This window comes from Biomphalaria glabrata, chromosome 18 (assembly GCF_947242115.1).
Source record: "Biomphalaria glabrata chromosome 18, xgBioGlab47.1, whole genome shotgun sequence".
In the NCBI taxonomy this organism is placed as follows: domain Eukaryota; kingdom Metazoa; phylum Mollusca; class Gastropoda; family Planorbidae; genus Biomphalaria; species Biomphalaria glabrata.
The window spans coordinates 5685102-5708548 of record NC_074728.1 but is presented as its reverse complement, the minus strand read 5'-3'; the positions used below and the strand labels follow the sequence as shown (position 1 = coordinate 5708548).

At 37.6% G+C, this 23447-nt stretch overlaps 1 protein-coding gene across 1 annotated transcript; it reads left to right on the top strand.

Moving 5' to 3' along the window:
• The first annotated feature begins 288 nt into the window (after nucleotides 1-288).
• LOC106074424 (uncharacterized) lies at nucleotides 289-18857 on the top strand. The gene is made up of 12 exons (XM_056016673.1): nucleotides 289-499; nucleotides 1412-1512; nucleotides 2803-2890; nucleotides 4711-4923; nucleotides 6593-6727; nucleotides 8570-8719; nucleotides 11046-11258; nucleotides 12608-12802; nucleotides 13749-13967; nucleotides 14208-14336; nucleotides 15277-15483; nucleotides 17104-18857. The coding sequence occupies exons 1-12, from the start codon at nucleotides 427-429 to the stop codon at nucleotides 17328-17330; spliced, it is 1950 nt and encodes a 649-aa protein (XP_055872648.1). The 5' UTR covers nucleotides 289-426; the 3' UTR covers nucleotides 17331-18857.
• Nucleotides 18858-23447: the final 4590 nt, after the last annotated feature.

Here is a 23447-nt window from a genome sequence, read left to right as displayed (position 1 = left end):
TAAGGATATTCATCAGCATACAAGATATGACAGAGAGCTTAGATAGAGAGGCATCGAAAGTTAGCTTTTGTATAAACATAGATAAAACGGCGCTGCAGAGTGTATAAGTAAATATGCAGATTTTATAATAAGATCATGACAAGATCATATTTAAGGTTGTGACTGATGGTGCGCTTGATGCTGTGCAAAGTTTTTCAAACTTCTGCACTAAGCCATAACGTACTCATTATGAACATCTCTTCTAAAAATCATTTAAGTTAGCTAACTCTAAGTCTAGATCGAGTTGACATTAGCTACAATATTTTTTGAACTTCCATTCATCTTTCATTATTAGTCCCACTTAATGGTCATTTTAATCATTATATTTTATTCTACGCTTTGTTGCTTGTTAGACCGGTACAGGTTCATGTAATTATTTTATAAACAATGTTTCTTTCTGAACTGAGTTTCAGTTGTTTTTATGTTATTGAAGTTCTGGTTCAGTTGTCAAAAGTTACAGGTAAGGATAGCAGAAGTAGATCTAGTACTAAGTCTTTCTCTCTGAGCCTCTCTCGTATTTCTCTGTTCTTCGATTTGGGTAGAATACATTAAATATTGTAATATATTTGTGATATACTAAATAGAAGTTTTAAGATTAATTGGAAGTTTTGGTTTTGGTTTGGATATGCGTGAAATATAAATTAAGAAGACTAAATGGGGTGAAACACGTTTGGTAGTGCAGTTTTGACCTATGGTCATGCTGTATGGCGAAGATGCTAACGCCAGTAACAATCTGATTGGGTAATGTCGTAAACTTGCTTTGTCGTGGAGTAAGCATTCCGGACTGTCGTCAGGCGGTCTCAATTGTTCTGTAGCTTCACCTTCACCTATCCTTTAGTGACTTAGTCTGTGGAACCGTTGGGGGGGAGGGGAGGGGGGGGGGCAACCACACGCGATCTGTTGATCATCTTTCTCCATTCCTCTCTACCTTTGATATAATCTCTTTCAATTGCAGGCCCGTCCATTCCACCGCTTTCTCTGTCTGCCTCTACAATTATTTCCTGGTACTGTTCCCTAAAGGAAGTTTTTTTGCGAGCCCGGCGGACTTGTGACATGGCCATGGAGTTTGCGTTTCTTTTTTGACAGTAGTTAGATCTAGCGCTGTGTTAAAAGCTAACATGGTATTATTGTTATTAATTATAATCCCTTCCACACACAACGTTGTTAGCTACGAATGTTTCTTTGACTTTACTTTGACGTTCAGGTTTTATGTCCCTTTTTCATTCAAATCCATGATCTATTTATAGTTTACATCCGTAATTCCCCTCCCCCTCCGTCCTATACCATGAGAGAGGCGAGTCATATACTCATTGAGACTCACTCATTAGGATGTAATTATTAATAATGTTTAATAATGCTCTTGACTATTTAGCCGACTCGGACCATGCGGACAGCGTATGCGGTGAGAACATCCGGATAGACAACTACTGCTATTTGTACAGCAAGCATCTGATGTCCTGGAGCAGCGCCAAGGTAAACCTCACAAACAGGCATTCACACACTTACAAAAGCATCCACTCACTCGCTCATACACACACACACATACACACACACAAACATAGAAAAACTCAGTAAAAAAAAGGTAAAGACCTTGCGATCTATAGGGCAGATGATGCTAAGGTTAAGGTCATCGGTGGCTGAGTGGTTAAGCGCTTGTCTTCCTAGCCTGGGATCCTGGGCTCGAATCTCGGTGAGGACAGTAATTTAAAATTTCGGGATTTTTAGGGCGCCCCTGCGTCCATCCAGCTCTAATGGGTAAGTGACTTTAGTTGGGGAAAGTAAAGGCGGTTGGTCGTTGTGCTGGCCACATGACACCCTGCTCATTAACCGTTGGCCAAAGAAACAGATGACCTAGAAAAACTCAAGATAACATTTAATTACACTCGCGCACATTCACACGTACTCATACCTCCTCATACTCTCTCACACACCCATTTGCGCACACATCTACACTCATATTCTCTTGTCTAAAGCCGCTTCATACTTACGTAGCATCACGCACAGCCTTGTCTCCATGCTGCCCCCATTTCCTCCCCCATAGTTTCATTGATGCCTGTAGTCCTCGGCTCTCGATCTCGCTTGCTGATATCTCTGTCGGTTACTTAGTTATATCAGATTCGTATATTCGATCTCAATGGCTCTTGCCCCCTCAAGTCAATTAACTACAATACAAGATACAAGAGTTCATAGATAAATATTGTTAGTTTCAAACGTTTAAGCGGCGAACTGACTCTCTACACATATTATAAAGGGGACTAATTCAAATTGTATCGCCACTTCTTTCAAGTACTATTTCTTTCCCTTGTTCAACAGCAAACAAAATTATTGATTTCCTGTACACATGCTTTGGTGGGGTTCTGAAAGTTTTTTTTTTAGTTTGCTTGTTTAGTATTGACATTGAGACAAATAGAAAACTTATAATAGACCCCACCCCAACCACCACCACCACCACCAAACGGAAAACGGCTTTGTCTGTAATAGTTGTGGAAAAATATGCAGGTCGCAATGGGACACATATTGTCTTGTGAGACATTGCACTCATCCTTAATCTTCGAAACATTACGAAGTGTTCTGAAGACCATGAGAACTAAAAGGACCATCTCTTGACGTTTAGTTCCTTTGTTTGCTATACCTGCAGAAATATTACAGTATTTTTCGTTAAATTTTATTGTGATTTATAGCGTGTGTTAAATTGACATAGTGTGTAAAAATTATTATTTTTTTTTAGATAATTTCTGAAATAAATATATTTTTTCCCATCAGTTCTTCTGTCAATCAAACGGCATGGTCCTGGCTCGGACGGAAAATTTAAGACTTTTGTCTCAGAGAGTGAGGGAAAGAAATCCCAGAGGTTCGCTCTTTATTCTTGCTATTTTAAGTTTTGTAACTATGTTATTCTTTCTCTCTTTTTAATGTGTATATATATACATGAGGCGCTGTGGCTGAGCGGTAAAGCGCTTACCTTATGAACCGTGTCCGGGGTTCGAATCCTGGTTAAGGGATTTTTAATTTCGGGATCTTCTGACGCCTCTGAATCCTCCCAGCTCTAATGGGTACCTGACATAAGTTGGGGAAAAGTAAAGGCTGTTGGTCGTTGTGCTGACCACATAACACCTTGCTCGTTAACCGTGGGCCACATAAACAGAGGACATCATCTGCACTATAAATCGCAAGCTTTGAAAAGGAACCCTTATATATTTACAGGCACACACACATATATATATATATATATATATATATATATATATATATATATATATATATATATATATATATATATATATATGAAATTATCATACATGGCGGGTAATCTTTGATTGGCTAGCTTTTTGGTATATCCGGGACATTTTTTTTCACTTTTTAAGCACTACAGAATCAAAATGTAAAAAATTTTCAAAGTTTTTCTCTTTTTTTTTTAGCACAAAATGATTTCAATATAGAGAGAAAGCATTTCGACCGTTACCCTCTCACACAAAACTTATTTCAAAACAAATGGGCAACTTACTAGCAGTTATAATCTTTGATAAATACTTTATAAAGGAGATATTAATCACAGATCAGCTGCTATGCATTGCGATAGTGTTACAACTAGAGCTGAATTCTTTTAGTATTTAGCTAGCAAAAAGTGAACTGATCGAACCTCCATACAAACAGGGGCTGTTTTGGAATGGTACCCTATTATAGAGCTCAATTCTTTTGGTATTTAGCTAGCAAAAAGTGAAGTTTAATTTAACTTCCATGACATTCTTTATTTTATTGTTAATATCTTTAATATATACTTGTTAGTGTGTACCTGTTTATGTGTGTGCGAGTGCGTGTGTGTACGTGTTTGTGTGTGTACGTGTTTGTGCGTGCGTGTGCGTGTGTGTGTACGTGTTTGTGCCTGCGTGTTTGTGTGTGCGTGTGAGTGTGTGCTTATGGATCTGGACTCAAAGTGAAGTTTGAAATGGGTAAAGCTTCCCACCCAGACCATGCGACCTATGAGGATGGAGGGCAGCTATCATGTTCATGGCACAAAGACCAACCGTCTAGACTTCCACAAATAAGTCAGGTACCCATACTTAGAGTTGGGTGGACTCACCTTCACATATTTCTTAGGCTGATAGACCGTTGGGGCACCAAACAAGATTAGTCAACCGTCTTTCTCCATTCCTCTCTGCCTTTTGTCTTGGATCGAACCACTTTAAATGGCATGCCCGCCCATTGTTTTATGTTGTATTCCTATCGCTTTCTCTGTCTGCCTCTTGTTGGTAAAATGTTTTACATGTTTCGGATGTTCCTTCAGAGTTGAAGATAGTTTACTTCCTAGTCCAAACCTCCCGCAGGACGACGGGGGATGGGAGCGGGCAGGGTTTGAACCCTCGACCGTCGATAAATCCGAACGACAGTCCAGCGTGCAAACCGCACGACCAGGCATCCATTCATCTTTCTTTTTCCTGGTACTGTTCCCCGAAGAAAGGTCTCTGCGAGCACCTAGTAATATGGCCATAGAGTATACGTTTGAAAGATTTTTAACAGACGTTAGCAGGTCATCGTGGGGTCCGATTGCTGTAATGATCCTGTCTCTAATCTCTTCGCTTGCGATGTGGATGCATCTATTTATGTAACGAGTGTTTTATACAAGTTCTCTTATTATCAGCTTCTTATAAATGATTATTTGTTTACCAAAAGGATCTTCCGGTATCTGGGTTGGAGCCTCAGATGTGGATGTTGAGGGCAAATATGTCTGGATAGATAGCTACACCCCAGTGGCGGCGGAGCTCTGGGCGCCCGGATTTCCAAACAAGAACAACAGCTACCTGGACTGTGTCCACGTGGACATAAATTTCTACATCCGCAATGTCAGGTGCACCCGAAAGTTTGAAGTGCTGTGTCAGTACTCCAGTAAGTAGACTGCCACGTCAAAATATACTTGTCAGTTCTCAAGTAAGTAGACTGTCACACGTCAAAATATACTTGTCATTACTCAAGTAAATGGACTGTTATGTCAAAATATACTTGTCTCAGTACAAAATATCGCTGTCACGTAAATGTATGTGAATAAGTACTGTAGTAAGTGGATGTGCGGTGGCTTAGCGTTAAAGCGCTTGACTACTGAACCGGGGGTCCCTGGTTCGAAGCCTGGTGAAGACTGGGATTTTTTTTCGGGATCCTTTGGCGCCTCTGAGTCCACCCAGCTCTAATGGGTACCTGACATTAGTTGGGGAAAAGTAAAGGCGGTTGGTCGTTGTGCTGGCCACATGACACCCTCGTTAACCCTAGGCCACAGAATCAGATGACCTTTACATCATCTGCCCTATAGACCACAAGGTCTAAAAGGGGAACTTTACTTTTTTTTGTTTTTACTGTAGTAAGTAGGCAGCCACTTCAAAATATATATTCATATTCTTGTGTCAGTTGTAAAGCAATATATATCGTCAGCCATTACATGTTGTTCCAATGTCTATTCAGACGACTCCGTCATCAAAACTTTTTGTTTCTGTACTCATGTCAGCAAACTGCCCGTTCAAAATATCTTATGTCAATAGTGGTTTAAATATACTTCACATGGAAACATCTCGCGTCAGAGCACAAGAATATATTCTGCTACTTTAATATACACATGTCAATACTTTAGAATACAAATTAATTATAAAAGCCGCCATTTCATTTCTTTATGCACAAAGTATATCTTGCCACTATTTCTATTTGATATTGATGTCATCTCTATATTCCGGTTATGATATTGATGTCATCTCTATATTCCAGTTATGATATTGATGTCATCTCTATATTCCAGTTATGATGTTGATGTTATCTCTATATTCCAGTTATGATAGTGATGTTATCTCTATATTCTAGTTATGATATTGATGTCATCTCTATATTCCAGTTATGATAGTGATGTTATCTCTATATTCCAGTTATGCTATTATGTCATCTCTATATTCCAGTTATGATAGTGATGTTATCTCTATATTCTAGTTATGATAGTGATGTTATCTTTATATTCCAGTTATAATAGTGATGTTATCTCTATATTCTAGTTATGATATTGATGTCATCTCTATATTCCATTTATGATATTGATGTCATCTCTTTATTCCTGTTATGATAGTGATGTCATCTCTATATTCCATTTATGATATTGATGTCATCTCTTTATTCCAGTTATGATAGTGATGTCATCTCAATATTCCAGTTTTGATAGTGATGTTATCTCTATATTCCATTTATGATATTGATGTCATCTCTATATTCAAGTTATGATAGTGATGTTATCTCTATATTCCATTTATCATATTGATGTCAACTCTATATTCCAGTTATGATAGTGATGTTATCTCTATATTCCAGTTATGATAGTGATGTTATGTCTATATTCCAGTTATGCTATTGATATTATCTCTATATTGCAGTTATGATAGTGACCTTATCTCTATATTCTAGTTATGATAGTGATGTTATCTCTACATTACAGTTATGATAGTGATGTTATCTCTATATTCTAGTTATGATATTGATGTCATCTCTATATTCCAGTAATGCTATTGATGTTATCTCTATATTCCAGTTATCGTCAGGTCAACGTTTGACAATGACAAATACCAGTGTCACTGTGCCAGTGGCACCTGCACGAACGAGGGTAAATGTCAGAACCCGAATGATCTGTGTGAGCCAGAGTACTTCGGTCCCTATTGTCAGTTCAGTAAGTGCTTTAACTTTGTATATAAACTGACTAAGTGTTAGGGACTTGTCCAGCACTTTTTATTTGTATAAAGCTTTATGATCATGTGTCTGCATAGGTGTAGATTTGTTAGGTCGGAGCTCTTCCAACTGCCATCTTTCTTAATGCATTTAATCAAACACTATATGATCGTCATCAGACTTTTTAAACAAGTGTCTTATGACGCTATCTTGAGAAGCACTGATAGTTCAAAATAAAAGTCAGATAGCTGACAACGACAAAGGTAGTTAAACTACTATAACATGATTCAACATCCTTCGCTTTCTACAGAGGAGACATGTTTAAATTCAACGGTTCTCCCCCCTGATAGACTATGTGTTATGCTCTCTGTCCTGATGTCGATTATTCTAATTAGCAGAAATGGCGATTAACGCTTACATGGTTAACTGCGGCTGCTACCATGTTAATTATTGTTGATTACATCAAAAACAAATTCTAGAATAGGGCCGGATACTTTTGGTAGAAGTGTCGTATCATAGAAACTGTTGACAGTTGATAAATGTAGACACATAACTACAATGAAAAAGGAACCTAAATATAGTCTGTACCAACACTGTGGTCCCGTCTGGGGTATTGGCAAATGATAATAATAAGCGTCTTCCGACTTCTCAATTATGGGCGAGTCTCTCCCAATGTCCTGCCCATCAGCTTGGTATCTGCTTCAAAATCTTGGCGCCAAGTATTTAGGGGCCCTTCCCGCTTTCTCTATCCTTAAGGGATTTCCATTTTGGGCTTTGTCACGTAACGTGCTGGCTTGCGATAAAGGGTGGCTTAGCCATCGGAAGCGTCAATACTGTGCTCCTTGTTGTCTCTTGTTTACCACAGTTTCTTTTAGAGGCGCGGTGGCTGAGTGGTAGAGCGCTTGGATTCCGAGCCAAAGTTCAAATCCTGAAGACTGGGAATTTTAATTTCGGGATTTTTGGGTGCGCCTCAGTTCACCCAGCTCTAATGCGTACCTGAATTAATTTGGGAAAAGTAAAGGTGGTTGGTAACTGTGCTGGCCACATGAAACCCTCGTTGACCGTTGGCCACAATAACAGATGACCTTTATATCAACAGTCCTATAGATAGTAATGTCTGAAAGAGGAACTTTACTTGTACAGTTTAGTTTGATGTAAAAATGGCGTTTCACAAATTGTAGAAGATATTTTAATAAGATTTTGGCCTATGCATTTCTAGCGCCAAATTGATTTCTTTTGTCAGAACAGTCAAATTTCTCCCTAGTGGTGTACCATCATTTTGTTGACTTCTTTTGCTTGAATAAAAAACAGGCCCGCCACAAGACGTTTTGCAGAGAAAAATCATATTACAATCGAGTAATCGAGCCATTCAAAAACTCTACTACCTCAAATTTAACTCAGACTCGCATTTTAACATCAGCCCGTCCCACATCTTCTTGGGAATTAACGAAGTAGTCATGCAGAGGGAGGAGTCGATAAATAATAACAATCTTGGCTTCCGAACCGACGTGTCTTGGGTTCAAATCCCAGTAAGACCGGGATTTTGAAACACATGATTTGTATGGCTCCTCTGAGTTCACCCAGCTCTGATGGGTACACGTCATTACTTGGGGAAAGTAATGGCAGTTTCGCTGGGTCACAGAGACAGATGGTCTATACACCATATGCCCAATAAATCAAAAAGTCTGAAAGGGGTACTTAACGTTTTACTAATGACATGCTCTACTTACATGTACTAATTTTGATCACAAGGTCTTAGGACTCAATACTGAGAAATGGGGGGGGGGGGGGGGAAGTAAAATAATTGTTTGAAAACGGACTCGATGTTTCTATTGGGTTCTAGAAAATGTTGAAGCGACGATTAAAGGCACAGCAGGGGTTCTCCAGGACAATGACGACAAAACGTGCTTGACCAGTGTCAAAAGCCCCCTGGAGATCAAGCTGGACACTCAGCAGCCCTTCTCGTGGCTCCGCGTGGTGATGAAGGAGAAAGGTAACCAAAGGTGAAACATATATTTCTGTCAGTCTGTGTAGAAACATTAGCAGACGTGAGCATGCCATCTTGTGTAGAAACATTAGCAGACGTGAGCATACTATCTGTGTGGAAACATCAACAGATGTGAACAAGTATACGCGTCTAGGAACATTTGTTTATCAAAATTGAACATATAATCTGTGTAAGCAGACGTGAACAGTTATGTCACTGTAGTAACTTTAGGAGATCTGAACATCCTCTCTAGAAAATTAGCAGACGTGAACATGTATGCCTGTGTAGAAACATTAGCAGACGTGAACATGTATGCCTGTGTAAAACATTAGCAGACGTGAGCATATGTCCGTGTGGAAACATCAGTAGATGTTACCCTGTATGTCTTTGTAAAAATATAAGCAAAAGTAAACATGTATGCGGACAGAACCACTCGCCGGCTTAATGTGGCCCACGGGCCGTATTTTGGGCATCAATGATCTATACTAACTTGCAATTACATTTAACGAACAAGTGCATAGTTTAAAGGGAAGCGAATGTCACAATCTTTAGTGTTGTGTTTTGTTTGAAAAAATAGTTTCAAAGATCTAATAATATTTTAATAATTTATACATTTTAAAACGGCGAAAATGTTGAAAGTAGATACAAATAAACATAGCAGAACTTTAAAAGTTAGCAAAAAGAAATCCTAAAACTATATTATTGATGAACAAATTAAAAGACCTTTTATAAACTGATTGTAATTTTGCCCACCAACTCTTTAAACCGGATTTGTGTTTGGTGTAAACAAAGTGCCGTTCTATTAGATATTGGCGCAAGAGAAAATTCTAGATCTTGCCTCATTAAGCTATATAGACAAGTATTTCCCCAACATGTTATGTTCTTTGACGGAACACGTCGCCCATTCTGAGAATTGAGCGGAACACTTAGCTAGTTTTAAGCTCTTGTGGTATTTTCTGAAATATAGAATAATCATTATTACACCCTATTCTGTTTTATACCAGCGTTACTTCTTTTTAAATGAAGAAGCTGTAATGGCATACAGTCATGTGCATGGTCTCACCTTTTTTAATGGTTTCATGTCTTTGAAGAGCACAACTTAGGTATCAGGCACGACATTGGCGAGTTGAGTTCCAATATTTGGTGTGTTAAGCCAGTCAGTTGCTATACTTTGCCTTTTGTTTCAACATAGGAAAATGCTGCTAAGCACAAATTGAACATATCCAGAAGAAATGAAGAAACTAATAGTCAATAAAATAAATGAGAAATGGACAAGCTCTCATCTGAATCACAAGAAAGATGATACATATTATAAGCTATAACGACAAGATCAACGTCCAATCTTTCGACTCAGGACCGGACACAACAGAATGCGACAACACATGTACCGGAAGCTCGAAATTGGAACCAGTGAAATCTGCCCACGTGGAGTGTCACAAGAGAATGCTGGCCATGTCCTGCAAAACTGATCTCTTTACCATGAGGCCCGTACACGCCACTGGGTCCAAAGCACCCCAATAGAGGGAAAGCTATATGGAGAGCTCCCTGATTTGGAAAACACTGCGCAGTTCATCTCATATATTGGTCTAGTCATCTGAACGCTCCAACGTGACAATGAGAACGAGGAAGAAGAAGAAGAGGACAAATAGATTCAAGGAAACGGAAATATAATAACGAGAGCAGGAGGACAGAAGGTAGGACAGAGAGGACAAAGGAAATAAAGACAAAAAAGGAGGACAAAATAAGGACAGGGGAACAGAAAGAACGATAGAATAGAGGACAAAAGGGGTTAACCTAGTTAAAAATCAAAAGCAGAAGACGGTAAAGGAATATGTAGTAATTGGATGTCATAAAGCAACTGTGTCGATTTCTGTTGCCAATTATGGATATGTAATATGTGCTTCAAGAGTATGAGCTTCTATATACATGGTAGTAGGTGCTGGCTTATGGTCATCAGTGTGATATTGCTGCTGCAAATAGTATATCCACTGTTTATATATTGTGTACACCAGAAACCCCAAAATAGTGAGCTCTTTTTATTTTTCCCACATATATGTAAATCTTTAAATTTGTCTATAATTGTGATTACATAAAATTAAGTCTTTCGCACTGTGTTTCATTTACTAAATCACAATAGAAATCGGACGAAAACAACGAGGTGACTTTTTTTTTCCTGCAAAAGTAGAACAAAACTAAATGTCGAGTTGTGTCCCTTTTATGTCTTAATGCCCTTTAGAAACACTTGGTAATGGATTGCAATGTCTTCGATCCTGAAGATTAAAGATGATTATGTATCATTGATATTTGGTTCGGGTGGATTTTGTTTCTTCAGGTCAGCTGAAGAGTTTTGAACTGAGCTACTCGACCTCCAAGAATCTCCGAGTGGGTTCTGACAAAAGGACAGAGACTTGCCGCGATCGTACTTACATTGTCCAGGACGACTACAAGTTAGATATCCGCTGCCAGGTAGATGTGTTTGAGATAGACAGCCTCTATCTGACCTGGAGAGGAAACAAGACTATCTGCTCGGTGTATATCTACGGAGGTAATTCACAGTGTTTTCCCAAACTTTTGACCCCTTTTATAATGTTTTTGTAATGCTGAGTACCCCTCGCCCCCCCCCCCCCAAAACCACATTTTAATTTATTAACGGAATAAATGAGTATTTAAAAAAAAATCAGCATTATTGATGAGGTGCAACTCGTACCTACTCCAAAGTATTCCCGTACGGCTGAGGTACGCTTACTTCCCTTTAGGAAACACTGGTCTAGGTGAAAGCGTTGTTTGAATTGGTGTCTGGACATTTGGCCATCGGTTTATTTAGGATGGAGGTTGTTAGAGATGTGTCCCGACTAACCTCCACCCCCCCCCCCCCACCCCTTTCACGCTAAGGTTGGCGGGCGATTTTTTTCAATTGAAGAGGCAGACAGAAAGTAATGGGAAGACAGGCCTGCCATTTAAAGAGGTCCTAAGGCAAAAGTAAAAGAGGAATGGAGAGGGATGGTCGACAGATCTTGCATGGTGCCCCGACGGTCCAACACACTAAAGGATAGGTAAAGGTAAAATTATGTAATTAGTGTAAATAATTACTTTGTTATAATCGGGTTTTGTAAACCAGGTTTCAGCACCCAGACTCTTTACGCAACAATTTATACCATACAAGGTCGGTAACAAGCTTGCGACTCTTGAGAATATTTGAGATGCATTGGTCATTTCGGAAAGAGTGTAGTACAGTAGCTGAGATGCATGGATTACATGACATAGCCTTCAACAGTGTGCTCATAGCCTTCAACAGTGGTGCTCAGGTCAATCGTCAAGACCTACTTACTTACAAGACAGACGCCTTATTTTACACTTATTAAGAAGTATCTAGAGACTGGACAGCATCGCGTAAAGGGCTGGATATGACACGCGGTCTATGGCTTGGGTCATCGCTGGCGTTCAACATTCGGCAGCCAAAAGATGTACGTCCCATACCAAGCATCTGTCTGGTGACTGTCCTGCTTTCTTGATTTTTGTTTTATATTCAACATAGACTTTCGCTTTGAAACAAGATTAACCATCACATTCCTTAGTCTGTTGGACCCTTAGGGCACCACACATGATTAGTCGACCATTCCTGAAATTGCTGGTGGGAAAAGGGGGAGCGGTAATCTTTGTAAAAAAAACTTACTGTATTAGACTAGGACGCCGCAAGAAGCATCTACAATTTGATATAAATATCAATAATGAGACTGTTTACCCCGAGCTACTTAATTTACTTACTCTAAAAGTATCATCGATCCACAAGACTCAGGGATCAGCAGCCACGAGATTTAACCGTTAAACACAGCTTACAGCAAGTACTATTTCTAACATCTTGCATGGCATCTTTAAACGCATTTTTTTAACTAGGTAGAAATCTGGCATTCAAACAAAAGACTTCACAATCGGGCTCCAACAGTAATGCCTCATCGCTGGCTGTGGACGGAATCATAGGCGGCAACTCCAACTGCAGTCGTGGGGACCCAGGTTTAAAGAGCCAAACATGGGATCTAATCCTCCCTCATCCAGTTGTTATTTTTAAGTTTGTTTTATACAGGAGGAAAGGTAAACTTTTATATCAAACTTATCGACATCTAGACAATTAAATGTACAGATCTTGGATAAAATTAGTAGCTACATAATGAGTGGTCCACGTCTGACATTTAAGTTTATTATCTAGATTTAGAGGCGGTTTTTGGAGATGGCGAACAGGGGCGACCGCCGAAGTCTCCACGCCTTAAGGTTTTGAAATATCATCATCATTATCAGTCCCGTGCTTTTGGCATAACGGTGCTGTAACAGTTCGCGTAACAAAAATTCTTTCACTCTTTTGGGTCAGCAGCTATCCACGCGATATGGAGATTTTTTAATTACCATCAGATCCTTCTTACTTATATGTGAGGTCTCGGCCATGCAATCTAATGTACCGTACCAATACGCTGGAATACGTTGTGGTAGATTTCTTTCGAGAATAGTTCGTCATAAAAAAGGCTTGTTAATATTATGCAATATTACTGAAACCATTCCTAAATCAATAGCAACTTTCCATAAATATTTTAGCAGGATATATTGTGTGTAGAGTCCCACATATAGTACTACACATATGGCCCTTGTTCAGTTACTCGTGTAACTCTTAGGCCGTCCTTTCTGGAAAATCCCTTTCCTTTTACATATAAACTAAAACATGCATGTTCAATTTTTTTTTTAAATACAGAAAATTTATTTCCGATAACAAGTGCTCTATTTCTTACTAGTAAATATGGCATGCTCTGAGAGATTTAGTATTATCTTTAATAAGTGGATTTTTATTAAAGGTTTTGAAAAAAGTGTAGGGCCTCCACAAAAAATTCTGCCCCAAGGCCTCTACATACTTAAATCCGGCCCTGCATACCTTGTGCCACAGTTTGTTTTCAATGCTATTTCCTTATGAGCTCCCAAAGACCTGCAATATTTATAATAGACTCTAAGTCACTCTATATCTACAATGCAAGACGCTGATTTTATCTTTTAGGTCGAAGTGGGTTCAACTACATGAACGGGTTCATCTTGGAGACACTGACCATTAATGACGAGGTCGTCTTCACGCACTCGGAAGACAAAAGGGATCAGGAGCCCATTGTAACGATCCCTTCGGAGTCCAGGGATCCCGTGCAGAAGGTCCGTTTCCGTCTGGACAAAACAACGGCAAACAGTCGATATTTAGAAATATGTGAACTCTTGGTTTATGGAGGTAGAGAAACTATCTATCTGTCTATCTATCTATCAATCTAAAAACCAGCCTATCTTCTCACCTATATTCTATATTACTAAAGCTCACGTACCTAGTGTTCACTGTTACGACATGCCATTTGAAAAGAATCACATGCGTGACATGGACATTACATTAAAATACAATCTCGCATGCTCAGATTAAGTAATAATAATTAATTGTATAGTTGTTTGTTTTTTCAATTACTCTGTCTACTCCCAGAATGCAGCTCACCCAACTATGGTCTGACCTGTTCCGAAGTGTGTCTGCCATCCTGTGTCAAGCAGGAATGTCATTACGATGGTTATTGCTATGTGTGTCCTTTTGGCAAAACGGGCCGCACTTGCCAAGGTAAAGCGACCCAAAGTGACTGAAAGTTTAGTTAAAATATGTCGTCAGTATCTTATGAGAAATCTATTGTTTAGGACATCTTATGATAAATTTGTAGTTTAGGACATCTTATGATAAATCTGTAGTTTAGGACATCTTATGATAAATCTGTAGTTTATGACATCTTATGATAAATCTGTAGTTTAGGACATCTTATGATAAATCTGTACTTTAGGATATCTTAAGATAAATCTGTACTTAAGAACATCTTATGATAAATCTATAGTTCAGGACATTTTTTGATAAATCTGTACGTTAGGATATCTTAAGATAAATCTGTACTTAAGAACATCTTATGATAAATCTGTACTTTAGGATATCTTAAAATAAATCTGTAGGCCTACTTAAGAACATCTTATGATAAATCTATAGTTCAGGACAGTATTTCACATATTTCGAGACATTTCGAGATCTTCTCTCGCCCTTTTGCTTCACGTTTTTCAATATTTCCCCTAAAGTGTAGTAAAAAAAAAAAAAGATTACAAAAAGATCTAATACATCCATATATTGACCATAGATATTCAAACCATGAACTTGTGTTCATTTTCTAAAATAATACAATTTCTAAGAATTATTATGTGTTGATTTTATTTACCTAAAATCAAACCGAACAACCTATTATCGATACTGAAGAAGACTGTGACGTATGATACGATTGAAACTTATCTCCCCTACTTTTGTTAATGGTGAATAATTATTTGAAAATAAAACTATACACAAATTTGAAAGAAAAAAGTAGCCGTTGCACCAGAACTTTACAAAATCAAAAATGATATTAAATATTTAATACATTTTCTAGGTTGTTGTTTTTTTCAATCTAAACTGGACGGACGGACAGACAGACGGACCACACAAATTTTAATGGAATCTCAGTTCATTCAGTTTTTGACCATTTGTCCAGACCAACTAGAGGAGGGAGAGGATGACGACTCGTCAGACGAAGAAATGGCGGCTCTGCTAGACACCTACACGAAGTTGATTATAGTCAGCGTTTTGGCGGGCCTCGTCTTCGTTCTCCTTACCGCCATACTGTGTTACGTACGTCAGGGGCGGATCAAACGGGAACTCATGCAAGAAGCCTTAAAAAAACAATCACTTGCGTCACACGGTAAACAAAAAATAATGAATTTAAATAATTTTAAAAAAAATTATATCAACTCATTCTGTCTTTCTGTCTGTCTGGTAAAAGGTTTATACATTTTCTACGACACCAAAGGTCGGATCAACCTGAAATTTTGCACAGTTATTTCTTTTACCTGACAACACAAGAATCAATTTTTAAAAAAAGTTAATTAACTATTGGTAATAAATTATTTTGTTTAGTATCTCAACCATGGGGAAAGAAATTGTACTTGACTGAAGTGGTAGCATAAGCTGAATTAGTCTCTTTATTAGGTCACCGGTCTAAATTGAAATTAACAATATACAATTATAAAATGTTGAGTTCAGTCAGTCAAGTCAAGCAGTCAAGTTAAGTCCAGTAGTATCCTTTAGACCGGGTGATCAAGTAATATTTTGGTCCGCAACGGACTGTAGCGACTTAGAAAAGTCGAGTTGTAATTTTGAGTTAGGAAGTATCTTTTAGGCAGTTGATGCCAGTGTTCCTTTTGAGATATGTATTATTATTATGGATTATTCTGTACAGTGTTACCCGCTGAGATGCGGACGTGATTTGTAACTAACATATATTGGATACATTTGATACCGCTGTCATGCGGATAGGACTGTTTATTATTTCTTGACTTGTAGCACTAACAAGGAGTGCAGTGTATTATTATTATTGTGTTGTAAAATAAACTTCATATTTGTCTGCTGAAACGGACTTAAGTCAGTTTATAGTATTTCTCTTGTCACGTGTCAAGAGTACTTCAGGAAGCAGAACCCAGCATTACACGACATTCGCATTCTGCAACGTTACACTATTTAACCTTCATTTACAGACATCCCTTTCTTTCTCCCCTCCTCTCTCCCTATTTTCCCAACTGGTCTAGACAAGTCATAGGATCATAGCGTATTATTTAAGCTAAAAGCATGAAATATCGCTCAACAAAAACAATTGGTAAAAAAATATTTCCAATCACACAGATTTATTATTGTTGGTCTACATTTGTTATCCATTTATTTACACGACTGATATAAACTCATTAATACTATTACACTATGTATAAAGATTGTTGTTGTTTTTTTATGTTGTTTTTTTTAGTGGTTATTCCAGCCTCGAACTGGTTTTGTTTGGTAGATACCATCCTCCGATATTATTTAAATATTTATTTATATTTTTTAAGGTACCTCAGTTTTATTAGTGTTATCATCTTATTTCTATTGAGTTGGTGTAGTGGACATTACAACGTATCATGATGATCTAAAAATAAGTGTAAAAAAAACAATCGGGGTATTGGAAAACCAATAACTTCTAGATGTTTGCCCCTAGACTTTGCTTTTGTTTCATATCGAATAAGGGAAAATAACTTCTACATTATTGAGAGATGTAGTTGTAAGTGCGGCGTTCTTCCCCTTAAATAAGCTGCCTGGTCGTCTCGATTGTCCGGGGTTCAGACCCTGCCCGCTGCCATCTACCGTCATCCTGAGGGAGGTTTGAACTAGGAAGTAGATTTACTTCAATGCTGAAGGAATGACGCAAAAAAAAATGTAGAACAAATTACATTATTAAAATTTTTTTGGCCCATGTATGTTACGTATTTGTAGCGCTTTTGTTTCATTCGTCTAGGTACCCAAGGAGAGGGGAAGAAAACCACCTCAACAAGATCACTGAGGAAGCACAAATCTTCCAAGGCGAGGGACAAGAAGAAGTCGGGCGAGGAACAGCCCCCTTCCCAGACCATAAGCGGGCCCGCCACCACCGCAATCCATTCAAAGCCCTCTCTTAAGACTGACTTTTCCGGAACGTCGGTGGAGCCCACTACTGTGACGTCATCCGTGACTACTCAACATTGAAAATGTAGATCTCGCGCATTATGTATGCAAATGTATTCATTTTAATCTCGTGCGGAATGTCAACTCAAAACCATTACGCCATCACGCTGACACTGTCAGCAAACACTCCTTGATACTAAAATCTTTCTCCAGGATAAAGATTTGTAGATCTATGGTGCTGTCGAAACGTTAACCTTTGACTATGAAGTCATAGTCCATTTTCATATATTCCTCCATGTAGGTTGCCCTCTTAACAGTAAGATATAAGAATTTCTTTTTTAAAAAAGTTTTAGTCGAATTCATTCACATTATTGGAAGTCAAATCCTTTAAAAAAATATTGTCCGTTTTGTTTTGTTTAGTATTACCCAACTTCAATCCCCTTTTTAAAAAAAACTAGTAGCTAACCCTTGTTTTCATTTATTTTCTGCTTAATGCTTGTTTATATTTTTTAAGAGAGATTAATTCACGTGGTGGCCTACTAGTTTATTATTCCAGTAGTTCGTGGAACACCTAATCAGGTCTCGTGGAACACTAGGGTCCCGCGGAACACAGTTTGGGAAACACTGGCCTCACGTATTTATAACACTAGGGAAAAAATAGCCTCACAATGAAATGCGGTAAATATCTTTTTTTGAAGTAGGGGCTTACAATACTGAAATAATGTAGATTTCGATAATGGGGTACTATAAATATGAATTTCAGTGGGCACAAGTTGATACACAAAAGGAGTTTATTTACGGAATTGGAACTCCTCCTTTCAGGCCAGGGTGCCGACAACCTAATCTGATATTACAAAATTATTGATTATCATGTAAATATTAATGTTTAGTTGAGATTAAGGTTCATTGGTTAAGGTGCTAGGCAGTGATTAGAGAGTAGTGCCATTAAAGTCTATTTTTACTTTTCGATGTTTCCAAAGAAATGAAGTCTCTCACATTTTAGCTGAAGACTCCAGACGCCAGGAGATGACAGCGATGTGATTCGATTTCGAGACCAGAGAAGGAGAGAATCCGAAGTGCTAACCGCACGCCCAATCAATAATCAACTTCGTTTTAGTTAATCTCATTCTTCTTCTGAATTCTCATCAGTTTTCTTATACAGGCCTGTTTTGTGCTCAGTGGCATTTTGGGCCTTTTTGTTCTACATGGCTGTTTTGGGTTCAGTAGCAGTGGCGTAGCTAGGGTAGGGGAAAGGGGGTGGTCCAAATTTGAAAATCAAATCCCCCTGGCCACCACTTGAAGGAGGGCTTCAAAATGAGTGCCCCCAAAATTTGTTTTTACATTAAATATTACGCCATTATCTCTTGTCATGATGTCGAATGTCGAAATGCAGGGGCGCCTAAGAGGTCAAGCCTACCGCGGGCACCTAGACCCTTGTTACTCTTCAATGTGTTAAACATAGATAGCTTATTCTTTTCTAAATACTCTTTGGTGTTTGGTTTGATGCGTTTGGTGCAAACTTTCAAATGTATACGTTAAAGCGTTAGACAGAAATTCTCTGAATAATGTATTATAGATGTTATCGATAATTTGGTATATATAAAATATTGTATTAACATAAGATATAAACGCTTTTGTTCGTTTTATTTTAAATTCTTTCTGTGTGTTTAATCCTTCATGGAACCGAGCATTATTTATAACATTCATTTCAATAAATATGTATGTATAAAAATTTAAGAAAGTACAGAAGAATAAATAGGATGCAATATAATTTATAATAATAATAATAATAATAATCTTTATTATCCGTAAGGAAATTTGTCTTACAATTTGTGCACTACACCAAACAAAAACATTATAACTATAAGAAACCAAAGTGTACATTCACACCAGACTCACTCATAATTAACATGTGACAAAGTTTATACCAGATTGTTCTTATTTAATGATTTGATTGTTTTGTAAAAAATGTTTTACATGTTTCGGATGTTCCTTCAGAGTTGAAGATAGTTTACTTCCTAGTCCAAACCTCCCGCAGGACGACGGGGGATGGGAGCGGGCAGGATTTGAACCCTAGACCATCGATACATCCGAACGACAGTCCAGCGCGCAAACCTCACGACCAGGCAGCCAGGGAAACAAAAGAGTGTTTGTGTCTGTTTGTCTTTGCTATCGGTGTCTTGTATCTCTTTTGTGATGGTAAAATCACGAAATCCTGACACAAAGGGTGATTCTTTATTTCGAGGATCTTGTTAGCTTTTTTATAGATGTTTGTCTCAAACAACTGCCCAAATGGGGTTTATTTTTTTGCCAATGATTTTGCCAGCAGCATTGAGGATTCTATTAAGTTTATTCCTATTTTTAATGCTCAGATTGCCATACCAGGCAGTGATATTGAAACTGAAAATATTGCAGATGTGAGCGTGATAAAATATAGCCAAGGCCTTTTCGCTAACATTAAACGAGGACAGTTTTCTTAGTAGTCGTAATCTTTGCTGCCCTTTTTTGCTGATATAATCAGTATTTGCAGTAAAATTTAGTTTATTGTCTAGGATAGTACCAAGGTATTTAAAGGTTTGTACAATTTCAATAGTCTCTCCAGCTACAGAAACAATATCATTTTCCTTCTTGTCCCTGCGAAAATCGATATAAGTGGATAAGCATTCTTTGACTGCATAAGCCATAAAGTAAGCAGACCCATAGGCGACGTACATATTTTACTACATCGGATGCAGACAAAACCATTATCCTCTAGCTGTCTATTAAAGTCTTTGCCGTGTCTTTCTGGGGGTCCCGGTATACATCTCTTTCTGAAGTCAGCTGTTTTCTTTAAGGCCTTTGAGGCCATATGATGTCAGCTGTTTTCTTCTGTGTCAGTGATGTCATGTGATGTCAGCTGTTTTCTTCAAGGTCTTTGAAGCCATCTGATGTCAGCTGTTTTCTTCAAGACCTTTGAGGCCATCTGATGTCAGCTGTTTTCTTCTATGTACTGATGTCATCTGATGTCAGCTGTTTTCTTCAAGGCCTTTGATGCCATCTGATGTCAGCTGTTTTCTCTATGTCAGTGAGACCTTCTAATATCAGCTGTTTTTTCTTTACCAGTGAGGCGTCTGATGTCAGCTGTTTTCTTTTATTACACTGAGGTCATCGGATTTCAGCTGTTTTTTTTTTGTGTGTGTCGGTGAGGTCATCTAATGTCAGCTGTTATCTTCTATGTCAGTGAGATCATATGATTATTTCTATAAGTAGGTCATCTGATCTCAGCTGTTTTCTTTTATGCCAGTGAGGTCATCTGATGCCAGATGTATTCTTCTATTCTGCTGAATACATCTAGTAATTGCTTTTTTTTCCCTTCTATGCCAGTGAGGTCATCTGATGTCAGATGTATTCTTCTATTCTGCTGAATACATCTAATATTTGCTTTTTTTCCTTCTATGCCAGTGAGGTCATCTGATGTCAGATGTATTCTTCTATTCTGCTGAATACATCTAATATTTGCTTTTTTTTCCTTCTATGCCAGTGAGGTCATCTGATGTTAGATGTATTCTTCTATTCTGCTGAATACATCTAATATTTGCTTTTTTTTCCTTCTATGCCAGTGAGGTCATCTGATGTCAGATGTATTCTTCTATTCTGCTGAATACATCTAATATTTGCTTTTTTTCCTTCTATGCCAGTGAGGTCATCTGATGTCAGATGTATTCTTCTATTCTGCTGAATACATCTAATATTTGCTTTTTTTTTCCTTCTATGCCAGTGAGGTCATCTGATGTCAGATGTATTCTTCTATTCTGCTGAATACATCTAATATTTGCTTTTTTTTCCTTCTATGCCAGTGAGGTCATCTGATGTTAGATGTATTCTTCTATTCTGCTGAATACATCTAATATTTGCTTTTTTTTCCTTCTATGCCAGTGAGGTCATCTGATGTCAGATGTATTCTTCTATTCTGCTGAATACATCTAATATTTTCTTTTTTTTTTTTTCTTCATTGCTAGTGAGGGCGTTAAAAGACATAAATAATCAAGAAATTATAATAAATCCTTTATTTTGGGAAACAAAGCTTAAATTAGGCGTATTTCTATTAATTAGTTTGGATTATTAATATAATTAAATTCGTAATACATCTAGACTAACAATAATACATCTGTTGTATTAGAAATATTTTAACCAATTGTTTTTGTTTAGCGCAAATTCATGCATATATCACTTGTCTGGGAAAAAGTTGGGAAAGAGGGTATCGCTTTTTTAAATGCTTTTTATTATACTGTTAATTGAAGTTTAGGCTACACTGCCGTAGATGTAAAAAAAAAAAAAAAAAGGAACGGGAGAAGTGTCGTCTGCTCTGTATATTTTTAAAAAATTTAACTATTTTTTGCAAACTCCGGTGTCAACGAAACAATTTGTATGTTTTAGCTTTGTAAGCAGAGGAAAGAAACGATCTGGAAACGTTTGTAGAGGGTGGTGGAAAATAAGTAGATTGTCGTAAAATAAATATAATATATTATTTTTTTTAATGTATGTTAATTTACAGCAGCATTGTTCGAGCGATGTCGATATAGGTCGGTGCCCAATAACTATTTCAGCAATTGTTTTGGGAATAGTTTCATGTTTAACATGAAAAGAAAAAAGTGAAAGTATACATCAATATGGCATTTAAAAACCCTAGTGATTCCCAAACTTCGGCCCGCAGGCTACATCTGGCTACATCAGCAATATCCGGCAATCGAGACATTTGTCAACAATGAATTACGAATAGACCGAAACTCGGTTACATTTAGACTTGATCATTTTTTAGCGGGTGATGCATCACTGGACTAGCTTATTGAGAATAAAAAAGGGGATGCATTTCAGTGTTATTTTTGTGTTTAAATTGGGTTTTATATGTCAAGTAAATTATTTAAAAAAAAACAGATCTCAATTTATTTCTACAAATTGATTAATTAGCTTTAAATGTGAAACTTCAGAAAGACAAGGAGACTCGAACCTTTGACATTTAACTCCTTAATTCCAACACCCCTCCTTTATTCTTTCAGTATAGCTACTTTAAAAATAAATGACGCTTTATCTAATCTGCACATCCCCTTTGGAGTCCGTCTGATTCATTGGTTAATGGTCGAATGTGTGGCCAGTAACCTCCTCTACTTTCTTTAAATGTTGTCAGTTAGCATTTAGAATTTTCTGGCCGAACTACACATAGATAAAACCTTGTAACAGTCTACATTAATGACAACAGCGATACCTGTTATTTAGATCAGGAAATGTAACTTACTTATTTCCAGAGATCCGATCGTTACCCAAATAGGCCTGTAGGGCCACCAAAGGGGCCGCTTGGATGCCATTATGGCACTCATCAAATTGTTAAAGATTTATAAGAGTGATGCCTTAAATACGGCCCGCGACGTAGTTCTATCCAGCCCGCCGACACGTCGGCACTAAGTGTAGAACGCCCCCCCCCCACCTTTTTTTTTTCAGAAGAAAAAAAATATTTTTAAAGTATCTTACCTACTTTAGGAAACTCACTTTCTCTCTGATGGATTGGTACTATAACCTTAAAAATTTGTATGTGTATGAATGAGAGAGCCGAAGAAACTACAAGTGTACTCTGAATTTATAATCTACAATGAAAAGTGAACAGATCTTTACTTTTTTTCCCTGGAACATGGTAATAAGTCCTGTTTAGCCAAATTATTTATTTTTGTAAAGAAAATGAAGAAGAAATAAACAGGATAATACAAATATGACGGCACTCTTTGTTTGAGCAACGAACAAAAGATTGTTAAACTACGCCTAGACATTGGAAGATAGATGGGACTATTTAGCTAAAAGAGACAAGAAAATGAGTCGTTGGTAAAGCTAGTTCAATGTTGCTCACATTTTAAGTAGAGAAATGAAGCACTTTTCCGACGTTTAAAAACAGATAACTTTCAGATATTTCATTAATCAAAGTAAATACTAGACCCACAGGTTTCTAAAAATAAAAAATGTTTCAGGTCATTTCACTTCGTTTTTGTAACTTTTAAGTTATGTGGACCGCAACATGAGTGTTGGAAATTAAAATGGCCCGCACATCGCATTAGGTTGGGCAACGCTGGTTTATAATATTCTCTTATTTAAAGGCCATATGAGTGTCGTGTTGATTCTACAGTGTCATTTACAGAGATTTTCAAACTTCTATGGTGATTTCACAAAGCTGTA

What these genes read in the sequence shown, in the direction of transcription:
- LOC106074424 (XM_056016673.1), top strand. Translation starts at nt 427, where the DNA reads ATGTTTCTTTCTGAACTGAGTTTCAGTTGTTTTTATGTTATTGAAGTT. An exon ending in GAGGGAAAGAAATCCCAGAG is followed by an intron (nt 2,891 to 4,710) that starts GTTCGCTCTTTA and finishes GTTTACCAAAAG; the next exon opens with GATCTTCCGGTATCTGGGTT. An exon ending in CGGTCCCTATTGTCAGTTCA is followed by an intron (nt 6,728 to 8,569) that starts GTAAGTGCTTTA and finishes ATTGGGTTCTAG; the next exon opens with AAAATGTTGAAGCGACGATT.